Source organism: Nyctereutes procyonoides, unplaced genomic scaffold (assembly GCF_905146905.1).
Source record: "Nyctereutes procyonoides isolate TBG_1078 unplaced genomic scaffold, NYPRO_anot_genome, whole genome shotgun sequence".
Lineage (NCBI taxonomy): Eukaryota > Metazoa > Chordata > Mammalia > Carnivora > Canidae > Nyctereutes > Nyctereutes procyonoides.
Window position 1 is genome coordinate 34,370,313 of NW_026575120.1, and position 24,575 is coordinate 34,394,887.

At 50.0% G+C, this 24,575-nt stretch overlaps 1 protein-coding gene across 1 annotated transcript in view; it reads left to right on the forward strand.

The window, feature by feature from the left end:
• TMEM178B (transmembrane protein 178B) overlaps positions 1-24,575 on the forward strand; it is a 339,999-nt gene that overhangs the window by 293,980 nt on the left and 21,444 nt on the right. Inside the window, exon 3 of the mRNA XM_055335530.1 lies at positions 3,986-4,123. Coding sequence (XP_055191505.1) covers positions 3,986-4,123 — 138 coding nt within the window. The remainder of the gene's footprint in view (positions 1-3,985; positions 4,124-24,575) is intronic.

Genomic DNA, 24,575 nt, shown 5'->3' on the forward strand with positions numbered 1-24,575 from the left:
CAGGTACAAGAGTGTCATTTCCTACCTAAGGACCTCCTGCCTGCATGTGAGATCCAGCTGCTTCTTCCCTTTATTTTCTGTTCCCTTCCTTTCCCATTAATTATTTTTATCCTGTTACACCGTGTGTGATTTGTAAGCTCCCTTACAGCTCTCTTCAGGAACATGATAGCACTGTTAATACATGAATTAGAATCGATTTGATGCTATAAATTTCAGTGACTTTGATTCTGCTATTTTAAGGAGTTGGTTTTATTCTCCAGATGTTTTCAGTAGACTCCTGTTCTTATTTCATGGAGGCAAAATATGTTTTGTGCCCTCTCTGGGAATATTAATAATAATTTTGAATTATTGCCTCCTCTCTCTGTGGCTTGTTTCTTCAGGTTCCTTTGCTCCCAGGTTATAGATACGTGCCAGTACTGGGTTGTCAGGGGGCAGCGCCAAAGCGCTGCCTGGAAGCACTGAGTGGGTGGAGGGCTTGTCAATGGGAAGGTCCATTGTAGAGCGGTCAGAGGGGCTGCTTGTGGGACTCCCCCAGTGCTGGGTGTCTAGGTCTTGCCTCTTGTACTGGTCGTCACTGGAAAGGCCTTGCCTGGTCCCCAGGCTGGACGGCAGGGGCCAGATAGTGTCTGGAGGCCGAGTAGAAGGAGGCTAGGGTTCCAAGGGCAAGCAGCCAACATTCTGTAGGTGATTGGTCACTTAATTGTCTCTGTGGAATTAGCTTGTCAACCGCCAGTGCTAGATATCCCCAGTGTACCCCCCAGGGTGAGGGGAGTCCCCAAGCATTGTGGAGTTGGGTGAAGGCATCTAGGGATCTAGTTCCATCTCAGACAACTCTACCAAACCTTGGTTATTTATGCTCCTGCCCTCTGGGTAACAACTGCTTGATTCAGAGGAACCTGTGGGTGCCTGTTCATGAGCCTCTGGGGGATGTGGTGGGTTGGTTTGCACCTTTGCCACTGCTGCCTCTAGTTTGGCTCTAGCCAAGTGCACCATCCACCAGCTTTGCTGCTCCCAGTCCTGGGTTGTCTCTTGTCCTATTTGCCCATCCTCGTGGATGCCTATATTTGAAAAAAAAAAAAAATCACGGAACTGGAATTATAGTTCTCAGTTTATTTGGAAGGAAGAAATGCCCAATACATCTGTTCATTCACCATGACAACCCAGTAGGTCTTTAGCTGCATTATTAATTTTATTTTCCCACCCAACTCACTCTTCTTTTATGTCACTGATTTGTCAATAAATTATTTGACTTCTCTGGATCTTGCAAATTGGACTCATGGGGTGGTGGTAAAAATACCCTCAGTCAGTGAAAATACTCATGCCTGACCTCTGGTCTTCATCCTGCTTTCCAGATCAACAACTCAGCTTTTGCTGACAAAGTGCCCCTAATCTGTGCTCGAGGGCCACAGCCCCTCTCAGACCTGGGGCACAGGTGACTGTCCCCTGTCTCAGAACTTCTGCAAGAGAAGTTATCTTCTTCGTGTCCCTGCTTCCTCCAATTGCATTTCCTTCTCCTATTTGTCCATTCCTGGCCCACTGGGACACACCTTATAGGACAGGTGGACCACTTAATCCCCCAGGCAATACCTTTGCTCCTGTGGAGCTGCAGAGCCTGAGGACCAGGAAGGCCCACCCATGAGCAAGGCCAAGTGCAGGGGAGGGGCTCTGTGACCTTAACCGCATTGTCCCTCTCTCCGGCTGCCAAAGAGGCCGAGATTTTAGAAGCCCCTCCTGCCCTGTAAAGGGAGCCAACGGTCTCACAGGGGCATAGAGCAAAATTTCCTGATCTGTTTAAGGGGATATAAACCTCCGTTACTCCAAAAATACCCTGACCTCTCCTTCCCTGCTGCCTCCTTGCCCTTGACTACACTTCCAGGGGTCAAATGGACTCACACATCAAAAGGGCGAGCTCTTCACCAACCAGGGGTGCTGGGGCCTGGCTCACTCCAAGGACTGTGGGTGGTGGCAAAGGAAGAAGGGCTAAGACAGGTGGCAGCAGAAAAAGCAGTGTGGGGAGATGAGGGCCAGGACGACCAGGCAGTTAGATCCCAGGATGAGAAGTGCCTCTACACCTGGCGAGGCTGTGCCTCTTTGTTTCAAGCTGGCTGTGGGTGCGCGAGCACGGACGCAGGGAGCCGGCTCGGGGGCGCGTGCACATGTGAGCACTGTGCTGTGATGGAGCGAGCGGCGCCCCTCCGGGAAGCTTCCTGGGACACATTGGTGATAGGCGCCATCTGTGGAGTGTGGCACGATAATTAGCTCCCTGGCAGCTCCCATAAGTGACTCTAATGGGTATCACTCCTACCTGGCTGGGGCAGGCCTTCCAGATCGGGTAGGGGAGGACAGAGGAGAACAGATCGAGCAGGAACCTCTCTCTGGATGGCTTTCGGCCTCCACCACAGGGGCCTGTCCTGCCTCCTGTCCCGGCCGCTGTCCTCTGCCTCTGTCTCCCCCTGGGTGGAGGGCTCCCCAGCCAGCTCCCCCTGGGTGGAGGGCTGCCAGCATCTCATCCCCCGTGTCAGGCCAAGGAGGGTGGACCGAGTCCCTCTTCCGAGGGGAGAGGGCTGAGAGTTCTCTAGCCTAACCGTGCCAGGATCCGCTGTCGCTCCCAACGGTGGTGACTGGGGTGGGAGAGGAACAGAGGGGATGGGACACCCTCGTGGTGGGCAGAAACCTGCCGCGTATTAGTGGGGGATGAGTGGAGATTTCTCCCTTGCTTGCATGGAATGTGGATAGAGTTTGCTGTCGGGTATCCTCACTGTCTGTCTCTCCCTTTGAGAGCAGGGAGTGCCCATGGGGTCCTCCAGGCTGCCCTGGCAACCCCCTGGGTGCAGAGGCTGGGCAAGTGACTTGCTCCTGTTTGGAGTCCCATTGGCGGGACTGGGACTGGAGCTGGCAGATGGGCTCCGCACAGACCACAGAGGTGGACAGGGAACTGCAGGCTGGTGGGTGCTGGGGCAGGGTGGAGGGAATCAGGGGCAAGGACCAGGGTGTTGCCCAGCAGGAGGTGAGAAGGCTGGACGCCAGGGAGGGAGCATGAGGCTGGTGGGGCACACACTAGAGGGCGCTGGAGAGAGCCTAGGGCAGGATGTTGCGTGAGGGTGGCTGAGATGTGAGAGCAGCTCTGCTTTCTCCCTTCCACTAAAAATACTGCCTTTTTCAGCCCTTCTCATGCCTGGACCCACATCAGCTTTGTATGGCAGGGTCAGCGAACCCAGGAGCGGAGAAAGGCCAGACCCAGAAGGCTGGGCTGATTTGGGTCTTAGGGGCTGAAGAGGCCTGCGCAGGGTTGCAGTGTGAGGGCAGGAAGTGTGGTTCCCCGCCCTGCAACCCCACATGCAGGGGAAGCTGAGCCCCTGGGAGCTGGCTTGGAGGGGGAGGAAGGAGACACCGCAGCAGCCTCCTCCTCACACTGGACCTCCTGGGGAGCCCAGTCAACCCTGGAGGGGAGGGAGGGAGCTCTTGGCAGGTGCAGCCAGGAGGCCAAGAGCCCGCCCTCCTCTAAAGGCCCACTTCTCCCTGAGAGGCGAACGATGCTGTGGTTGGCGCCCAGGAGCCGTGCAGATCTGGGCTTGATGCCCTGTTCTGCTGCTTGTTCGCTGTACGGCTTTCAGCAGTTCACTCCATTTTTCAAGTCGGGATAAAGATGGGACCCGTCTCGGACAGCTGAGCCAGATGCTTGGGAAGGACAGGGCTGCACCTGGCACAAAGGACGTGCGTAAGAAATGACACCAATTACGGTGATGATCTCTCCTTATGCTTACAAACCAAGCCGTGCTGGCTGCTTTTTGCACCTGAGGATAGCTACCATCGGGGGCTCTCCTGTACGGAGGCAGCTCAGTTGTGCAAATCTGTCTGGAAAGGGGAGGTTTGCCTTCCCGCTCCTGCAGTGTCCCATCCTCTCCCCTCTGCCCAGGGCCAGGACGTACCTTGACCGTGAGTTCTAGGTTCTGATGCTAACTGTCGCCCCATGCTTCCCCCACAGACCTGCGCAGGATGACAGCCGGCTTCATGGGCATGGCGGTGGCCATCATCCTCTTCGGCTGGATCATCGGCGTGCTGGGCTGCTGCTGGGACCGAGGCCTTATGCAGTATGTGGCAGGGCTTCTCTTCCTCATGGGAGGTAAGGCCGTGGGCTCGGGGGGCCTATTCGAGGGCAAAGGTCCTGGTTTCTGGGATTCCGGGAGAATGGCTAGGGAATACTCATTCTTTCATTCATCAAACATTTTTTTGAGTTCCTCTAAAGCTCTCTGCCACTGCGCCAGCTTCTGGGGTTGCAAAGGCTAATAAGATCTGGCCCTTCACTCTCGGGGGTCTGATTGCCTGGTATGGGAAAGATTGTGTGGCCATGACACAGAGAGAGGCATCAGACTCCTAGAAAGCACAAACTCAGAAAATGCTCTGGCGTTTTATGTACATATTGGACTTTGGGGTGGGAAGCAGGTGCTACCTGGGCAGTTTCCTTTTCAAAAGCCTATCCTTACCCTTGATTTATGAATCCTAAATGCTCTTACCTTTTCCAAATAAGGCACTCCCAGGGTGGTAGGACAGGGCTAGACCTTCTCTCATATCCATCTCCTGTAACTCTCTGCTGGTGTCATGGCCACTGAACTGCTCCCGTGTCCCTGTAAGGGATTGTAGATACGGAGAATTGTATGGCTAGGCAGGAATAGGTTCCAGTGCATGGAAAGTCAATTCGATCCACACTCTGCATGCACCTCCCTCCCCTGATATCTCGGCCCAGAGCTGAAGCTCACCATCAGGTCTGCCCCTCATGGTCTCCTCTGCAAGAAGTGGATTGGTACCCTGTGTGGAGCTCGGGGGAGGTGGAGCGGGGCTTAGACAGCAGGAATTAGTTGTATGTATGGGAAGAAGGGAAAGCAAGTCCTCTACGGGGAAACCATGTCCCTTAGACTTGAGGCGCCGCATGCTTCTGGCCAGCCAGGTCCCCTCTGGGAAGTGCCTAAGATGGGAGGGGTGGGCTAGCCTTGGGAATGATGGCTGCTGTCCCTCTGGGTGCATGGAAGGGATGTCTGGGGGCTAGTGAGCTCTCAGTTAGGAGAGGGGGAGAATTGTAGGATCCTTCCAGGGGCCCAACAGAAGGCCCAGTCATATCCCTGAAGCATAGCCATTCTGTGCCAGAGATAAGACCAGGTTCCCAGGGAGCCCCAAGCTTACCCAACCCTGTGCCCCCAGAATCAGATGTCCCACACCTGTGGTCATGGGGTATCTAGGGGAGCTCTCTAACAGTCCCTACACCCCTCCTACTGGTCTTCCTTAGAGACAGGCCCACAAGACCTGCCCTGTCCTTGGTCTGTGCCCCGTGTCCTCAATGAAGCAAGGCTCAGCCTCGGCCCCTGACCTCCGCACTGTGTTTTAGCCAACAGTGGAGACCTTTTGTGTCCACCTTCCAGTCAAGATCTCCCCTGGACCCTGAAATGTAAAGAGATAAAAGCAGAGTGGCTCTGTTTGTAGTGAGCATTCTCTCTAAGACGCTTTTGGTGATACAGAGAAGGGCTCCAGTGAATGGGCTTTTCTAAGGCTCTGGAAAGGTCTCCCAGGAATCGGGGGAAAAGCTGAGCAAACAGGCCTCAGGCAGAGTAGGAATCCTTGAGCTCTGGGAGCTGACACTCTTTCATTCCTGCCCTTTCAGGGTGTTTGCAGCTCCCTGCAGGCACTCCCCTCTCTCCAGGCCCCAAGCAAGGCTCACAGCCTGCCCAGGTGCTAAGTCTGCAGAACCTTTCAGCTTCCTTCTGGGTGGCTTATGCCAGGTTCCAGAGAGATAGACAAAGAATGTGATTGGCCCATTTATCCTCTCCAGCAGATCACACACCTTTGGTCAGGCAATAAGCCAGCCAGACCTGAGTGACCATGGCTGGGCCGACAGCTGTGACCAGGGTAGGGACAGGGTCACTTTCTGCTCACCTGAGACCATGGGTGGAAACTCTGTAGGAAAGAGATGAGGGCGGCAGGAGGGGGGCTGGGGCCCTGTGTACAGCCAAGTACGCCCGGGGCTTTGGGGTTGACAGTCTGAAAGCTTTGACTGATTGGGGATCAGAGGCCCTGCCTGACAGGGTGCCTGAGTGAGGGCATGGCTCACCTTTTGCCTCATCCACGCTTCTGTCACTGCATGCTCTAATCACCTGAAGAGCTCTTAAAAATACTGATGCTGGGTGCTCACCCCAGAGCAATCCCAGCAGAACTTCTGGGGGGGTGATCCTCACATGCAGGCAGGGGTGAGAGCCTGTGGGATAGCTGAACTTTAAAGTTGTCTCTGGTGGCAAAATGTTATGCTTCTAGGGATGAGCCAGTTGGCCACGACCTCTCGTGATTGGCTTTCTTCCTTCCCTCCCCTCCCCCACCTCTTATGACTCTTTCTCAAAGCCTTGTGCAGCAGGACAAAGCCAAATGCCACAACAGGACTTCAGTTTTTACTGTGCAGACCTATCGAAGCCCTGGTTACTGAGGGGCTCAGCAAAACCGGCTTTCTAGGACATGTACTGTATTTTTTTTTTTACATCAAAATCATAGTTGATGATAAAATGTTAGCATCAAGAAGAGCTTTGGAGAAGTTGCTGTTCTAAGAGCTATTTCTTGGTGATTGGGGCACTGTCCTGGTTGGGGTTAACTCATTCCATCTCCCCTGGAGCTTGGTTACTTGTGTCCACAAGTAGGGCTGTACCCTCCCAGAAGGGGCTAAGGAGAGAAAGGATGGCTACACACCTCATGTCACCATCAGGCCAGGCTCTAACAGGAACAAAGACAAGACAAAGCCACTAAGGGCTGATCCCTTGGACAGTGGCTGTTTTGGGAAGCTAAAGCTCCAGAGGGTGTGAGAACACTCTCGTCCTCCTCAAGTTAGTATCCTTTCCAACGAGGCCAGACACAGCCATGGGAGTCCAGATGCCTGGAGCAGCTGCCATCTGCTGACCCCATGAATTTAGCTTAGTTCAGGCCTGGAGAGGGAGCCCACCCAGGAACAGGAGCTGTCCTAACCCCCATCCCTGCCCAGCAGAGGGAGTGACTCAGAGGCCCAGGTGTCAACCCTGAAAGGATGCTTTGACCTATAGAATGCCCTGTGTCAGCACCGAATCCCCCCAGAACCCGACTGGTCTTTGTCCTCTACAAGTTAACCTTCTCAGGTTGGCCTGTTAAGTGCTTAGAGGGTCTGCTGCAGTGACGGCCACCTCAGGAACAAGGTGGTCCCCCACTACAGGTCTTTATGACCAAGTGGGACCTGAAAAGGCCTCCGAGCCCTAGCTTTCACCCAGAGTGGCGTGCCAGGCACCTGTGTCTGAGCCCAGAGTGGCGCCCAGAGGATTAGGTGAAGCTCCAGGCACAGGGGGTAGGTACCAACAGCAGCAGGGGGGACGGGGCTGGAGCTGGCCCGGCAGGGGTGTGGGGAGCGGATGGAAGAAGGAGGAGCTGCAAGAACAAGAAAAGGTAAGCCTGGAGTCAAGAGTCCAAGGCTGGAATTGCACTTGACCTTAGTCAAAACAAAAACAAAACCCAAAATGAAAACCAAGCAGCAGGTGCTATTACCAACCTGTTCTCTGCCCCAGCCTGAGGGAGGCTGCTGACCCTGTGTACTACTCTGTTCCAGATTTATCCAGTTCCCGGGTTACATAGAGGGTACCCCGTACCTTGTGAAGTAACCAGCAACAAACTGTTTAATTAACCCTCAACCCCGAGGAGGCAATCAATGAAGCAGGGCAGCTTTGTGGGGCCAGGAGGCTGGGGGGCGGTGGGTGGGAGCCCCTTTCCCCTTTGGTGATGCCTCCAGGAGACAAGCTAGCCCAGACTGGCGCAGCACCAGTTGGGTGCAAGCAACTGCCAGAGACAAGAGTCTTGATGAATCACCCGTGGTATTCAGAAGCTCGGGAACAGCATGACACGGGGGACGGATGGTGCGGTGGGGGAGCATGGGGCCGCTGCAGTTACTTATAATTCCCTTGCTGGGGAGCCTCAGAGCCCCCGCACGGATGCAGATCCACAAAGCGAGTGGGAGCATCCAGCCCCGCTGCACCCCCGGCCACACGCTCCTGGAGGACCCCCGTCATCTCCGCCACCGCCTCGGCCTAAGCCTTGGTCTCGGCTGCTCCTGGACGCCCCGACTCCGCCTGGCACCCAGCCAGCTGTCCTTCACAGAGTCAACATCATTTTTTTTTGAAATCTGCAAGTCAGCTATGTCACTCGTCTGCTACCAGGACTCCCGAGGCTTCTAGTCAAAATGAAAATAAGATCCAAATTCTTCAGCCTTTTTTAGAAGCTGTCCTCGCCAGCTTGGGCTCCTATGACTAAAGGCCAGAGATGGGATGGCTGATAAACAACAGAAATTTGCGTCTTCCGGTCCTGGAGGCTGGCGCATCTAAGAGCAGTACACTGGAATGTTCTGCGACTGGTGGGAACCACTTTCTGGTTCACAGACAGGCCCCCTCGTGCTGTGTCCTCGTGTGGTGGAAGGGGCCAGGGAGCCCTGCGGGGCCTCTTATGAGGCTGAGGACACCATCCTCGGGACCTCATCACCTCCCAAAGGCCCCTCCTCCTAGTACCATCCCCTAGAGAGAATCTCAACAGAAGAATCCTGGGGATACCCAAACACTCCGTCTGTAGTGGAAGCTCAGTGTAGTCTGGCTCATAGTACCCCCCGGGCAGCCCCCTTGCTCTCTCCTCTCCCCAACTCTCACGTCACTCCAACCACACCAGCTGCCTTTCTGTCCTGGAGCCCCCGAAGCTTCACTCCCAGGCCCTGGACCTGGTTGGTGCCTTTGCTCGTAGTACTCTCCACTCCCCCGGGCCTCCTGGCTGGCTCCTTCCCCAGACTCAGACCCCAACTAGAAGTCACCCCGAGAGAGGGCTTCCCTGGCCACCCAAATTCATGAAGCCCACCCGGTCACTGTCTACATTGCAATTAATTCATCTTTCAACGGCACACTCACCACTTTCTGAAATGTTTGTTGTATTTTGGTTTAGGTTTGTTTGTTTTTTTTTTTTTTATCAGCTTAAAGCAACAAAACTGCTGTCGAGGTGTCTGCTGGGGCCGGGGTCCCATCTGAGCCTGGGGTCCTCTTTGGTGGGATTCAGTTCCCTGTGGCTGCCAAACTCCGGGAAGCTTGTGTATTCAGGGCCAGCAAGAGAGAGTCTCTGACTTCTTCCATCTCTCACCTTCAGATCTCCTTTTTTTTTTTTTTTTTAAATAGATCTACTTGTTAGATTTATAATTTTAGATTTACAGAAAAAAATGGAGCGGGGAGCACAGAGTTCCCATCTTGCCCTCTGCCCCTGCATATCAGTTCCCCGCTTATCAGCATCCTCCATTAGCAGAATCTGTTAATGAATTATTAATGAATAAATAGTGTTAGATTATTTTTTTAAAGATTTTGTTTATTTATTCATGAGAGACACAGAGAGAGAGGCAGAGGCATAGGCAGAGGAGAAGCAGGCTCCATGCAGGGAGCCTGACATGGGACTCGATCCCGGGACCCTGGGATCATGACCTGAGCCCAAGGCAGACACTCAACCACTGAGCCACCCAGGCATCCCGTGATAGATTATTATTAACAAATGTCCATTGTTTATTCAGTTTCTCTTAGTTTTTACCTGATCTCCATTATCTTTCTGCTCCATGCTCCCATCCGGGACCCCACAGTACAACTAGTTGTCACGTCTCCTTAGGTTCCTCACGGCTGTGGCCACTTCTCAGACTGTCCTTGTTTTTCATGACCTCAGTGGTTTTGAGGAGCACTGCCCATCCATACTGCTGGAACTTGCCTGATTTTTTTTTTTTCCTCATGATTAGGCTGGATAGCAGGTTGGGGAGGAAAATCACATGGGTCAAGTGTCATTTGTCACATCATGTTAAGGCTACATCCTGTCCACATGATTTGTGAACTTGCCCGGGATCACCTGGCTGATGTCGTGGGGGGGGGGGTATCCTCTACTGTAGAGTTACTCTGTTTTCCCTGTTTCCATCCTGTTCTCTTTGAAAGGATGTCACCAGGCGCCGTGCACACCTGGGGACAGGGGACATAGGCTCCCTCTCCTTTAGGGTGGAGTATCTATGTAGGTTATTTGGAATACTTCTGCAAGGGCGATTTGTCTCTCTCCTCCATTTATCAACTTACCCCATCTTTTATTTATATCAGCGTGGACTCACGGATATTTATTTTTTACTCTGGGTTATAATCCAATACTAGATTTGTTTTACTGCTCCTGGCCCTGTGCTGCTTTGACATATTCTTATCAATGTGGGGTTTGGGTTTTGGTGGTTGGTATTTATTTATTTATCTATCTATCTATCTATTTATTTATGCTCTTACTACTTTCTGGCACCACAAGGGGCTCCAGGCTTCTCTTAGATATTTCCTGCCCAGACCTGGAATGAGCTATTTCTCCAAGGAGCACCAGTTCCTTTTATTGGAGAAGGGTGTTAGACACCAAGATCCGGGCACTAGATGTCTGCAGAGTTGTTAACAGTCCGTATTTGTTCATTGCCTCTTTACACCCACCCCCCTTAGATAGAAGCTCCATGAGCTCCAGAACCTTGTCTCTCTTGTTTTCCAAAGCATCCCACATGTTGGGAACAATGTCTGTCTGCACCCTAAATATCTGTTGAATGCATGCATTGCAGAAGTGAATTATGTGTAATGAAGAGAAAGTATTTTGTTTTGTCTCAGTGGAAGAGCTATCCTTCAAGAAAATAACCTGGCCTGATCCTCTCCCCTTCTGTGGGATTCCTTATCCTCCTTCTCTCTTTATTTGAACAGTCCCAGGGTCTGTGTACTTCTGGCATAGGATGTCTCAAATTTCCTTTGGAAGTAGGGTATAGATTACACATGAATTCACAAGGACCTCTATCTTAAATGGGGGCTTGAGAGTATTAGAACTGGCAGGAACCTTGGAGGCCATCCAGTGTGATGTCCCCGTGTCTCCAGATCAGAGTAGTTGTGTCAGTTGTCCCAGGCCCCCCAGCTGGTGAGTGGCAGCACTGGAACCAGAGCTGGCCTGTGACAGCAGCTCATCCCGCTGCCTGGGCTTTCAGCTCCCCATGTTGAAGGTCCCCATGACCTCCAGGCCACACACCCATCTTCCCACATTCTCATGCCTCCGGTCTGCTTCTGAGCAGGTGCCAGTCCCAGAATCTCACTCCATTCCCTTTCCATTTATCCCTTCTCAAAATACAGAAGGACACACGGAGGAGATCATGGCCAGAATTGAGGGCACAGGTGGTAATGGGAAAAGGAAATCATTAGAGGTCCTTCCCCAACCACCTGCGACCAGTGTGGCCTTTTCTAGCTTCCCAGTTAAGAGGAGCCAAGAGAATGTCCTAATGGACCTTAGGCTATCAAGTTTGAGTGATGGCAGTGATTTGCAGAGCAGTGATGCCAGATGTTCTCCCCTTCTACCAGGCTCACCGGAGAGCAGTTCAGCTGTGCTGTGAACCCCCAGATACCCCACTTTTGAGAGATAGAGACCTTGATAAAGGCCCAGCAATTCTGAGAACACACAATCCTAAAATGAAAGTCTGAGGCAATAGGCATTTTACCTAGAGGACTCTTTCCATTAGGCAGTGAAGTGATTTTAGGGATGCCCACATAGTAGAATAAGGTCTAGGGTTGCCATCAGCCTCTCCCCACTGTCACTCCTAACTCCAGCACTACTTAGAAACCTGGCTAGAACAGCATTTCTCTAAGTCCTGGAGGCACGGTGCTCCAGCTTAATGACTGTGGGTCATTACTTCAAGACTCATGGGAAAGAAGAGGAAGACCGTGGAAATAAGATATTCTGAATTGGAGGAAAGGATAAATCCAGTAACTCTATGACTTTCCATGGTGCAAAGCTTATAAAACCCTCAATAAATGGTAGCCATTACTGTTATATGTATTCCCTAAGTGAAGTCCATTCTTTTTTTTTTTTTAAGATTTTATTTATTTATTCATGGGAGACAGAGAGAGAGAGGCAGAGACACAGGCAGAGGGAGAACCAGGCCCCATGCAGGGAGCCCGACGTGGGACTCGATCCCGGGTCTCCAGGATCAGGCCCTAGGCTGAAGGTGGCACTAAACTGCTGAGACACCTGGGCTGCCCGAAGTCCATTCTGATAGGCAGAGAAGTATCTATAATCTACCATGACCAAACAACGACATAAAACCCATTTACTTACCCTGCTAAACTGCTTTTATAGGTTCATGTGGGATTTCACTGAAACATCACAACTCCCCTCTTGGCTTTTTGTCTTACAACCTTTCTTGCAAAATCCTAAGCAGAGATTGACAAAGTACTTCATGTCCTGGAATATATATGTCTTGCCTTTCGGAAGGTGCATATTTGAATATTTATTAGCATTTGATAATTACATTCAAAACAAAGACATTTAGGGGAGGAGACACATTGCCAGGAGAATTAAGAAACAACATGCACCCTTACCTAATGTAGAATGAGGGGCCAGGATCAATCCTTCCAGCAACCCAGGCAGCAGGAGGACTTCATTTTCACCTGAAGAGCTGGACCACATTGAAAAGAATTGCACATTGCCACACTTTGGGACCTGCCCCCATTATAGATTTGTACTTAAAAAAAAAAAAAAAAAAGGTTTGTACTTCAGAGGGCAATAGTAAGCAGCCTTGGTCCTGTAAATCCAAATCTCATCAGTGAAGGCCATGTCAGAATGCCTATAACCTGCCCACCAAACACTCAACAAACCACGGTGCTACATATTCTTAATGCTTTGTCATTAAATCCCCAGAAGGAAATGCCAAGACAGAAAGCAGACTCTAGAAGGAGGTGGTAAGGAGGGTGGGTGGTGAAGGTATCCAAGAGAGCTCATGGGATGAGCAACCCTCATCTCTTGGATGCCCCTGCCCACACATGCCCAGTGAGTTGCCTTCCATTCCCTGCCACCCAACTGGAGGTTGAAGTCCTTGTTCAGGACTTTTTTAGATGGATAGAATCATCCATCTAAAAGGGAGAATTACGTTTTTATCATGAAGAACTAGTGCAGAACCAAAGGAGCTGTGTGACTTAAGAAAGTTACTTAATTACCTTTCATGTACTCCTTCAATTTTCTCATCTGCAAAGAGAACTAATAATAGTACCTGCTGGAAGCACAGTTGTGAGAATTAGAGTTAACTTACGTGAGAGGCTTAGGACAACGGTTAGCATTATTCTCCAGAAAGCTTTAGATACTATTTTAGCTATCTTTGTTTTGAAGATTTTATTTATTTATTCATGAGAGACACAGAGAGAGAGAGAGAGGCAGAGACATAGGCAGAGGGAGAAGCAGGTTCCTTGCGGGGATCCCAATGCAGGACTCGATCCCTGGACCCCAGGATCACGCCCTGAGCCAAAGGCAGACACTCAACCACTGAGCCCCCCAGGTGCCCCTACTTTAGCTACTTTTTGAAAACAACCACCTTTAGTGACAGTCCGCTCTCAGCAGCCCCATACCATCACTAGCAACACCGTGCACGGACACATGCCGTGGCATGGTAAAGATAAAATTGCTTGAACAGATGACGTCTCTCTAGCTAATCGCCACCCTACTTATTCTTTCATTCAATAAATACTGATTGCCTATCATGTGCCGGACACCGTTTAAGCATTTGGGCTAGAGTGGGGAATAGGGCAAAGTCCTCAGGAAGCTTACAGTCATTGGAGAGACAGATAAGAAGTACCATAAGTATGTGATACGCGACCAGGTGACAGGAGCTGTGGAGAGAAAGAAACCTGGCCGGGGGGTAGAGAGTGATGGGGCATTACTATAGGTGAGGGGGCAGTGGGTGGGCAGAAGGCCTCTCGGATGGTAGCAGTTGAACGGAGGCTTGAATGGAAGCCTTCAGTGGGAATCTTCCGTTGAAAGGAAGTCTTCCTGGAGAGACTTGGCAGGATCAGTCCTTGTAAAAGGAACAGTAGGTGCAAAGGACTTGGGAAGGGAATGAGCCTGTTGGTTCTGAGGAAGATGAGTAAGAGGACAGTTGTGACAGGAATAGAGCAAGATGGAGGCGTTTCCCAAAGGAGAGCAGATGTAGGCCCTTGGAGGCCATGCTGTGGGCTTGATTGAGAGGGCATCATCCTTCATTTTGGCCTGCCTTCTCTCTCTTTCACGGATTGCCCTGGGGTTCTTGCCTGGGTGATCACTTGATATTATGTGGCATGTATCAGTGATCTGGCTTCCTTCTGGGTGCCAATACCTGGGGCTTCATCTACTACCCATGGCAGTTTCTATGAGTGGGGGCATGGGTACCTATGCCCCAAGGTGGCCAGGTCAGGTAGAGAGACTGTCACGTGCCCCTGAAAGTGTTGCTATACACCTAGGAGCATCCCTCCCCTCCAGCTAGGACCAGCTGCATAATTTGTGGGGCCAATGCAAAATGAGAACCTGGAACCCCTTATTTAAACATTTAAGAATTTCAGGATGGTGACAGCAGAACATTAAAGCAAGCACACATGCCCATGACGCCAGCTCTGCCTCCATCTCTGTCCCACACTCACACTCCCTGGTCCCAGGGCACAGCAGCCTTTTGCTGCAGGGACTCTAGAAGGTCTTGAGAAACCAGGTCTATCTCCTATTCTACTTACAGTTCCTCTTTTCTGTAACTTAGTCCAAGGCTGCTGTGCATAAGATCACCCCTTGTCTGTGATGGCCAAATAATCACATCGGCGTGTGTTCCCCTTTCCTGAGATCAAAAGCTGGCTCCCCCAACATTGCCCACACAACCTGCTAATCAGATGAAGCTGAGTTGGTTGCTTACTGCAATTGGGGAGAACAGGACCTGTCAAAACTGGCAGGGTCTCAGGGCAGGGAGGTAAGGTCAGGGTTTATGGAGAATTAGAAGTTTGCGTTAAAGGCCTTTATTTTAATGCAGGTGTGTGATTGAGATTGGTTGCAAATACCGATAATGTATTGATGGACACAGCATTGATGGACACAGCAGGATTGGCGAAATCTTAGAGCACACACTGTCGATGTTTTCACTGGAAATTGATGGATCTTTTGTGACGTTCCTGTGGCAAACAATCAAAACCAGTTATGTGGGCAGGACAGACCTGGAAGTACAGAGGAGACAAGTGAATAGCAAAGTTAGATTTCTCTAGATGGTAAGGCATGGTTTTGGTTCAGTTTCTAGGCTGAGTGCGGGGTGCATGATTTGGGGTCTCACTCAGGATGACTGATCTCTCCACAGCCTGGTGCCTTCATGGCTGGCCTGCCTCTGCCAACACGGGCAATAGAATGTCTGAATCATCCAGTGAATATAGTCCAGAGTCAGGCCAGGACTCTGACACCCTAAGGCCCCCTCCTATCATGGTAACAAGACCCTGTCTTTCCTGGGGTTGAAATAACAACGTCACTGCACTGAATTGGGGTCCTTGCTTGTGGATCATGGATTATTGGCAAGAGTGGGAAGGGTAGGCAGGGGAAGAAAGAAAGGGCAGGGTAGCTGGAATCCAAGCTCCATTCCTGGGAGTGGGGGGGGGGGATTGCTGAGAAAGAACAGATTTCTCCAACAGCCTTTTCAGTGGAAACAGAAAGACCCAGAATGTGGTGGTGACTTCAGAGTGCTTGATTGCCATGGAAACTTAGGTAATTTCTAAAGCAGCTTCAAAAGCTTCTATCCCTATGGCTCTTCTAGGATGTTCTTACAGAGGTGTGCAAGCTCTGTAAGAGAAAGGGAACTTGTCAGGCGAGCCTCTGGCTCTTGAAATGAGTCATAAATCAAAGAAAAATGCTCATTCCTGAAATAACTGGAGAGACCCCTACTAGTGGGCTTAAAAGAGGCTCCTAGGGAAACAAAAGGGAGGAGCAGGTATAAATGAGGGGAATTTCCTCTGTCCTGCCCTGGGGGGTTAAGGACAGGTGAGAAGCAGCATCAAAAATAGCCAAACCCAAGGAAGGGGGGGGGGTTGGAGCTTGGTCCCCCAGGCATCTTGTCACCCCCACTTCTTGGGTGGCTGAGATGTGCTACAGGAACACAGGAGTTAGGGCCCCATTCCCTAACTGGACCTGAGTCTGGGCACCTGGGAGCTGGCTTGAACTGGCCTGGATCATTGAGCTGGGGAGCAGGGCCAGGCAGCCCCTACAGCGTACAGGCTGGCTCACCTCTGAACCCAGGGCGGCACACCTGCACCTCACTGCGATGATGCCCCTTATGGTTGGGGGTGGGGAGGAGCTTGGCAATCCTGGACTGTTCAGTTCTCCGCTTGAATGGGGAGCTGGTGATGGCTTTGAACGCCTGGGGGGTACCAGTGGGAGAATGATTCTGGGAAGGCCCTAAAGCATTTCTCTGGAGAAGGTTTATAAAGATAGACCCAGAGAGGTAAAGGAATTATACTCTGGCGGACATACCTTTTCATTCCAACAGACCCTGGGCTTTGATGACAGGTGGGTAATGGCATGCATTTTCTCCCCAAGTATACAATAATTGGGGAGCAAAGGCCTGTGTGAAGCTGTTCCATGTCCCTAACATTCTGGAAGTCTGATTTTAAATACACTTTCCTGTTATCAGATCACATCTCATACCACGTGTCTGGATTTGGGCTTTGGAAAAGACCCTCTCCCTATCTGGAGAAGCCATCAGAAGATCAAAGATATCCAAGATGTGGCTGTGAAGGAGGCCAACCCATATCCCCACTTTAGTCAACCATTAGAACCCACTCGTTCATTAAATAAACAACCAGTTGTTAAATACCCACTAAGCAGTAGATACTGCAGAAGATAAACCCCAGAGCCTTGGAGTTGCTCACAATCTTAGAGAACAGACACCTAGACCAATTAGTGTGATAAAAGAGCAGTTTTCCTCTTCATGATGGCCACCTTTAAAATGCAAAACTGAGGTGGACACTTGACGAGATGAGCACTGGGTGTTATTCTGTATGTTGACAAATTGAACACCAATAAAAAATAAATTTATTAATAAAAAAAGAAAAATGCTAAAGAGTGAAAACCAAAGAATTCTGGGTCTGAAGTTTCAGCTGGAGAGCTGTTGAAGACAGCTTCAAGCCACTGGTCCAGCATTCTTAGGGGGGGAGGTACTGGCCACACAGAAAGGGCAGAAAGGGGATCCGTTATGGATTTGGGTGACCGCTGGCAGTTCTGGGAGCTCCAAAGGGAGGGGAAGGCCTCGGGGGACCTTCAAACCCCTGGAAGAGGCAGGTGGAAAAGGCAGAGCGGGAGAGAAGAGCTCACATTTTGGAGCATCTGTGCTGTATCAGTGGTAGATGTTGTTCAAACATTAATGCTTTCATCTTCCCATCAGCCCTAATTTTGTAGAACACGAACCAGGCCCCCGAGAGCCACAAAACAAGCAATTACGTAAATGGGGGAGCCTGAAACTAAGGCCTGCAGGTTAATACGCACTCCTCCCTCCCTGTTGGCGGGACATGTGGAAGAAAAGGAAAGGCTCCTGGGGAGCCCACCCGGGACAGAGAAGCAGCCTGAGGAATTAACCAGCCAGGCAGACAGGCTTGCTCACGAGCCTTCATTTCCACCTGAGCCAGAGGGTCCTCCTCCACCCCCCCGGGGGGAGGGCAGGAGGCAGGGGGGTAGAGAAGCCAAGTAGGGAGTCGCTTCTACTACCAGAGCTTTCACAGTAGCATGGAGTCCCGGTGTGATGAAGGTCAACCTCAGTGTCACCATCTGTAAGATAGTAGCCTGCCCCCTGGGGCTGTGGTAAGAAGTCACTAAGAAGTGGACCTGTCTGGCACGTAATGGGCGCTTCCTGCGTTTTTATTCACGTGCTCAGTGTATCACTGGCGCCTACCTTTGTAGCTCCTAGCAGTTGCTTCGAGAGTTGAAGGTCACATGGTGCCCAGACCAAGGATTCCAACTCACATCTCTTGGACTCTGGAACCTGAGCTTGTACTTATCGTGCGGCGCTATCTCTCAAACAAAAATGAAGTTGTCAACGTATTTATGACCCTCAAGTCGCTCATGTCCTGCTAGGGTGAGAGACGACTCCACACAGAGCTCTCATCGCGGTGGATGAAGGCTGTTGTTCTTGGGGCGGCAGAGAAGATGAGGCTGGGCAGCCCAGGGGGGGCTCAGCGGTGTAGGGCCGCCTTCAGCCCACTATGATCCTGGAGACCCGGGATCGAGTCCCACGTCAGGCTCCCTGCATGGACCCTGCTTCTCCCTCTGCCTGTCTCTCTGCATCTCTCATGAATAAATAGATAAAATCTTTAAAAAAGAGAGAAAGAGAAGATGAGACTGATTCTGTTGAAGGGATGTTTCCCAGAGAAATAGGGAAATGAGCCCCTTTGGCTGAGAGCCTCATCTTTTCCTATGCTCTAGACAGAAAAAGCTTGGGGTTCATGGAGCAAAAAAGATTAATCTCAAAAAAAAAAAGATTAATCTCATCACTTCTCTAGCTCCGCCCCCAACCCCCCTCATCTCTTGAAGTCTGGTTTCTGTTCCCACCATGTCACAGAAGCTGCTGCTTGGAGACCTGCTTCCTCCTGGCTGTCCCGCCTGTCACCTGTCCCTGATCCTCCTCTTTCTGACCTCACGCGGGTTTACCTGTCGCTGTTTTTCAGGTTCTCATCTCTCCTCTTCCATGACAACACACTCGTGACTTTTCCTGCCTTCTGTGCCTTTCTTGTTTTTGTTGCTTTTTGTTCTACCTGTAAATGTGGCCTCTGGTGCTCTTTCTTCCCTACAAATGTGTGTCCTCATCACCAGTATCTGCTGTCATGGTGATAGTGACCTCTGCATCAGATGCGTCTGGAACTGCTATGGAATGGCGTTTTCTGAGCTCCGGCCTCATGTTTTTAACTTTTCTCTGGACATCTCCAGCCTTCTGGAACCTCAAACGTGCTTTCAACTAGACTTGTGCTTTCTCTGGTACGTGTGTGCTTTACATTTATGGCATACGTGCTAAACGCCTGGCATACTGTGGGTGCCCGACAAATGTCAGCTTCTGTCCTTCCCCTTCTCCCAACGAAACGTGCTGCTTTTCTTGCCTTCCTCAGCCCAGAAGTCTTCCAGTCACCACTGAGTCACTATTTACTTTTCTAGTGTCACCCGGACCTTAGCATTAACTGTCCGCATCTGCCAGTATTTCCTTTGACATGGCTTTGTGGCTCTGTCACTCCTGTCCGTTCCCCGAGCGCCACTGGAGCCCTTGGTACGATGGCAGTGTTGGCCAGTCACTTAGCCCTTGGTGGACATCTGTGTTCCCAAGCTTTGAGTCTCCATCTTCTCATCAGTGAAACTGAGGGTGCCACCTACCTGGTCTGGTTTTTGTGTAGATGAGATGAAATAATAGATAGGAAAAGCATCTAGCAGAAGATAAGTAAAGCATAAATGTTCACCTCTTGACTTTCCACTTAAATCAACCTTTTACATCATTCTGTCTTTCTAAGATATACCTCTTGCCATGTCATTTCTCTGATGAAAACACTTGGGGATTCCATTGCTTAGATCACTCAGGTCAGCATCGCCAGGCTAGAGTTGATCATTGCTCGCAGTCTCGCCCCAGGCTCACATTCAGCCACACGTCCTGTGGTCTCTACAGACCACTTGACATTGCCATTGCCTGCCACTGTGCTACCCTGCTTGGCCTGATAAAGGCCTCAGCTTCCTGAAGGCTCAGGGCATGCTCAGCATCTTCTAGAAACCTTTTAGATCAGCCTCACTGAAGCCAGACTCTGCCTCTGAACTCAGACATCACTCTGTATCATTTTGATGGCATTTGCCTCATTGTGAATATCTCCAGGAGCAGAAATCGAGATAACGTCCTATCTCCCCTCTGGGTCAAAGCCTCCATGGTAGCAGGGGACCTCTTCCTTGTTGGCTCCTCCAGTGGTCATTTTGCTCCTCTTTATTTTAAACCTTAATGTGGTTTCTGCTAACTTCGACTTATTGGACTTGGATCCTTTCTGCTATAGCAACATAAAGTCAGGACCATCTTCCTCCAACAGTCTTTTAAATATTTGAAGACTCCTCTATAGCTCTTCTTAATTATCTGTGTTACAAACTAAGTTCACCTCGCTAAACATTGATTGAGTACATACTGCGTGCTAGCACTCAGGACACACAAATAAGAACACAGAGATGGTCCCTGTCCTCAAGGGCCACCCAGGCAGTGGTGGAGGCAGGGTGGTGGTGCCAAAACAGAGGGACTGCGGATGCACAGAGAAAGAGGACCTTTCTGTGCCAAGGGCTCCAGAGTAGCCTCAAGGAGGGCTAGCAATGAAGGCCGAAGGAAGAATCAAGTCAACTTGGCCTTACTGTTGCCCTCAAAGGGCTTTTACACCATCAGCCAACTGAACGTGCACCAAAACTAGGAGTTGGCCACTTTCTAGAAGCAGTATGCCACTTGCTTTCTTTCTTTCAGATTTTATTTATTTATTTGAGAGAGAGTGAGGGCATGAGCATGGGGGGAGGGGCAGAGGGATAGAAGGACAGAGCGATAGGCAGCTTCCCCGCTGAGCAGAGAGCCCGACGTGGGGCTCCATCCCAGGACCCTGAGATCAGGACCTGAGCCGAAGTCAGATGCTTAACTGACTGAGCCGCCCGGGTGCCCCACCAAGTCTTTCTTTTTTCGTTCTCATTTAGGATTTCACGTGACATTAATACATTTCCATTTTTATATATCTCTGTGTAACTAAACTCTCATGAATGAAGCAAAAAAAAAAAAAAAAAGAATCCCTTTTATCTAAAAAAGAAAAATGCTTAAGCAGCTTTATGTGAAGGTAAAAGGTCAATCTGGCGTGATATTTGACCTCCTCCTTTTGGCCCTGGGTAGGAAGGAATGCCAGTAGCTGTGTCCTTCCCACTACTCACCCTAACAAAACCTAGGAACTTCTTAAAGATTCCACCACCATTCCAGGCTACAATTTGTTTAATGAAAGTATCCCCTGGGGCTCAGCTCTTAACATTTTCAGACAAGTCCCACTGCAATTACAATTCCCAGAAGCTTCTGGGTCCAGCTCTTTATGGTGCCTGAGTTAGGATGACCAAAGGGAAGTCGGACAGTTCTCTCCTGATCTCAGCATTCCCATCAGGGGCCCATAAAGTAGGAAACCTCTCTTTTCAGGACCACATGCCACCTTTAAGACTCTACTTCCCAAGGGAGAAGAGGGGACTGACTTCTCTGGTGAGGTTTGTCAAGAGGCTGAGCTCGTGGAGCCTAGCACCATCTGGGTCCTCTGCCCCTGCTTGTTCTCCACATGGGCAGCATTCCCAGGTCAAGGACCCAGGGCCAGGCTGGCATCAGGAGGCCTATTTATTTTTCTTTACTTGGCCCACCAGTGAGTCAGCACTTCAGGGTGAGTGTATCTGCTTTGCAAACCTGAATGTTCCCTTTGGCAAATCATCCTAAAATGTCAGCCAGGGGGACTGAATAGGTACCCTCGAATGTGGCCGGGGTCAAGCCACAGTTGCCATGCTAGCCTTACCAGTAATAAAGCTGACATGTTTTTGGCCCTGTTGGCTTCCTTTGTGACTCTCTTCTCATGAAAGTATGAGTTCAGAAAGCAAAGATGAGTAATTATCATCCTCCAAGTCTCCAAGAGAAAAGAAGAGTTAAAAGAGGTGCCTAGACTGAGACCCACTGAAGAGCCAGGAGGAGCTGGTGGGAGGGTAGGATGCCTTCCATGGGCTGGGGTCCACACTGAGCTCCCATGGGGTCCTTTTCTGATGACCAGCTTGCTTTGTCCACTGGGTTTAGCTTCTGGCCAACTGGGAAGCTACAAAGAGTCTTACTGGAAAAAAAAAAAAAAGTAATGCCGTGATCTTGATTCATTTCTCGACCTCCCCACCCTACACCTGCTAGGAAGCTCCTGTTTCTCTACAGGAGCTCCCCCCTCTATGGTGGCACAAGTAAGGAGTGAAACTATACACAGGTTTCGAAAGGTCTTCCAAGTTCTCTGAAGAATTCAGCAATAGAATTCAGAGCTTTATTGCCTGAGCCATAAGTTTGAGTGGTTCCCAGAACCTCCCCGGAGCCCCTTTGGTCATGACAGGTCATCATCTAGTTGATAGGTCTTACTGAAGCACCACTGCATACAAGGCCGTGCTGGGGAAGAAGATGGCTTCTCTGCTTGTATTGCTTACAGTCCAGCTCCAGAGACAACCCACATGCATGAGAAATGAAAGCCAACATAACAAGCAGCAAAAGTGTGAGGTATGGGATCCTGACTCCCATACTGCTAGCTGTGTGACCTTGAGCAATCTCCCTAACCTCTCTGTGCCTCACCTTCCTTATCCGAAACTCATAAGGTGGCTCGGAGGAATAAAAGAGCTAGCATTTGTAAAGCACCTGCAGCAATGCCTGCCACCTTATAAATATTACATATCAGTGTTCGATCCACATAAAACTATGTGTTCAGTGACCCAGCGGTGAGGTGACATCATCTCAAGAAAGGCCAGACCAAGCTAACAAATGTGCCAGGCACATGAAAACATAAACCAAACCAGGTGGCAGGCTCGCCTGATCTTCTGGCTCCCACCCCAAGTCTCTTCCTCTCCTAATTAACATGGCGTTGGCTTGGATCTGATAGGGTGGAAGCCTGAGAGATTTCTTTCAGGAGCCAATTTCTTCCAGACACTTAAACAGCTGGGCCCCAATCCTTCCACATTTAAAATCAAGGCAATTTAGAGCAGAGCCTCATATGCACATTGATGTCGAGTAATGGCATCTGATGGTCTCATCCACCAGCCCTTCTGTGCATGTCAGGAGGTGAGAAGCAATGTCTTCTCTCCAGGTGGCTCACGTTTGACAGAATAACTGGCAGCCTGTCCTAGAGCAGTTCAGAGAGAAGGGAACTGTCATACCCCAATGTGGAGAGTCAGGGAATCACTTACCTGGACCAGATCCGGTCCTCCCTCCACTTAACTGGTCCCTTCTACTTAACTGGAAGGAGCGGATCTGGTCCTTCTCTCCATATTGTATGGTTGAAGGATCAAGACCAGAGAGATGAGGTGGTTTGCCCACTTCATGTGCAGGAATGGGACCAGAACTCAAGATTTTCTGATTCTTGGTGGAGTTCTCTTCCCACTCTGCACATCCCCATTGGCCGCAGTTCTATCAGGAAGCTGGTGCAGGCTGCCTTAGTGTACCTCTGGGCCAGAGAGCCTTAAACTACCAAGACGGGAATTCGTAGGTAATGATGACACTACTTGTGCTGGGCTTCATGCTGGCCCTGGGGGGTGATGTGGCTTGTCTATTACTTAGGAAGATCAGTGACCAGAGCATTCAGGAAGCTGTAGTGTCAGACATGGTCTGCAGGAGGTTTTGAATGACTGCAAGCATTGCCTCAAGCAAGAAACTCGGGACAAGATTGCCCTCCACCCTAGAGATTCTCCACATTTGCTCTACGGACCATTGTCACCCACCAGAAAGGGTTGGCCTAGAAAAGGAAGTAGAGAAAAAGAGAAACAGTGGCAGGAAGATGGCATGCGCTAAGTGGCTTTACTCTTGGAAGCTCACTGTTCACAGCTTGAGAATGTTCCTTTCTGCACAGCTGTAGATGCCACTCTCGGTTTAGTTAAGAAGCCAGTTGGATCCCACCAACTCTCAGCTCTGAACCAAGACCCAGATGGGTAGGAAGCTCCAGAGATTCACATTGAGAAAGACGTGATGCTGTACTCTTGTTTCATTGTCTTTCTAGGACTCTCTCACCCATACATATATGCCCACCATAGAGAAAGCTCATGGCTCACACCAGACCACCCTCCTCCCCTCTTCCCAACTTTTTGCTCCATGAAACATTAAATACCCCAGGGCAGGTGGGTAGAAGTGGAGTGGGCCAGTGGTGGCTTTTTCTGGGGGGATTTTTTTTTAAATGGGGACAGTGGGAGCAAATATAATGGATAGTTCTCAGATGTTTCTGCAATCAAAACAGTTTGAGGTATTAAGGCAAAATCAGATGTTTGCTCTGTCACATATGCTTTGGGACCTCTGTTTTTTTTAAATAATCTGAAATGTATTCTGGTCCTGTTATTAAAAAATAGTCTAAAAATTATTTAACCAGAGATTACTATGTGCATTATATAATGTGTGTTCTGTGCTGCACATATATGCACGCGTACGTAATCACAGCCTCAAGAGGTACAGAAGTTAAAACACCTGAGATTTGGCTTGAATCAGGTGCATATGTCTGAATTAATCATTGGGGTCTCAGAATGACTTCCCTATGGGAAAGAATTGTGGTAGTGTTTTTACAAAAAAAAAAACTGTTTCGATTAAAAATGAGCATTAAAATGATAAAAAGATAACTCTCACAGTCCACTATATGATAGGTGTTTAATAAATGAGTTTGGGAGAACTCTAGATGCCACCCCTGTATGCCAGAGGAACCAACCAGAAGCTTTATAGCACCTACAAAAAGTCCCCAACTTCTATTACATAGCAATTCCCAACACTGCTATTAGGGCTACTTCCTTTTACCCATCCTGGTTGAACCATAGGTTTACAAGCTTCTTCACAAACCCACCAGTGACATCATCTAACCCCTCCTGGAGGCTGTAACCTCTCTGAGCCCAAAGATAAGCTCCGTTACTGAGGAAAACTGTCTTGGAAATGTATTCTGAGATCTGAGATCTTCCAAATCCTGTGGTTCTGATTCAACAAAGTCCAC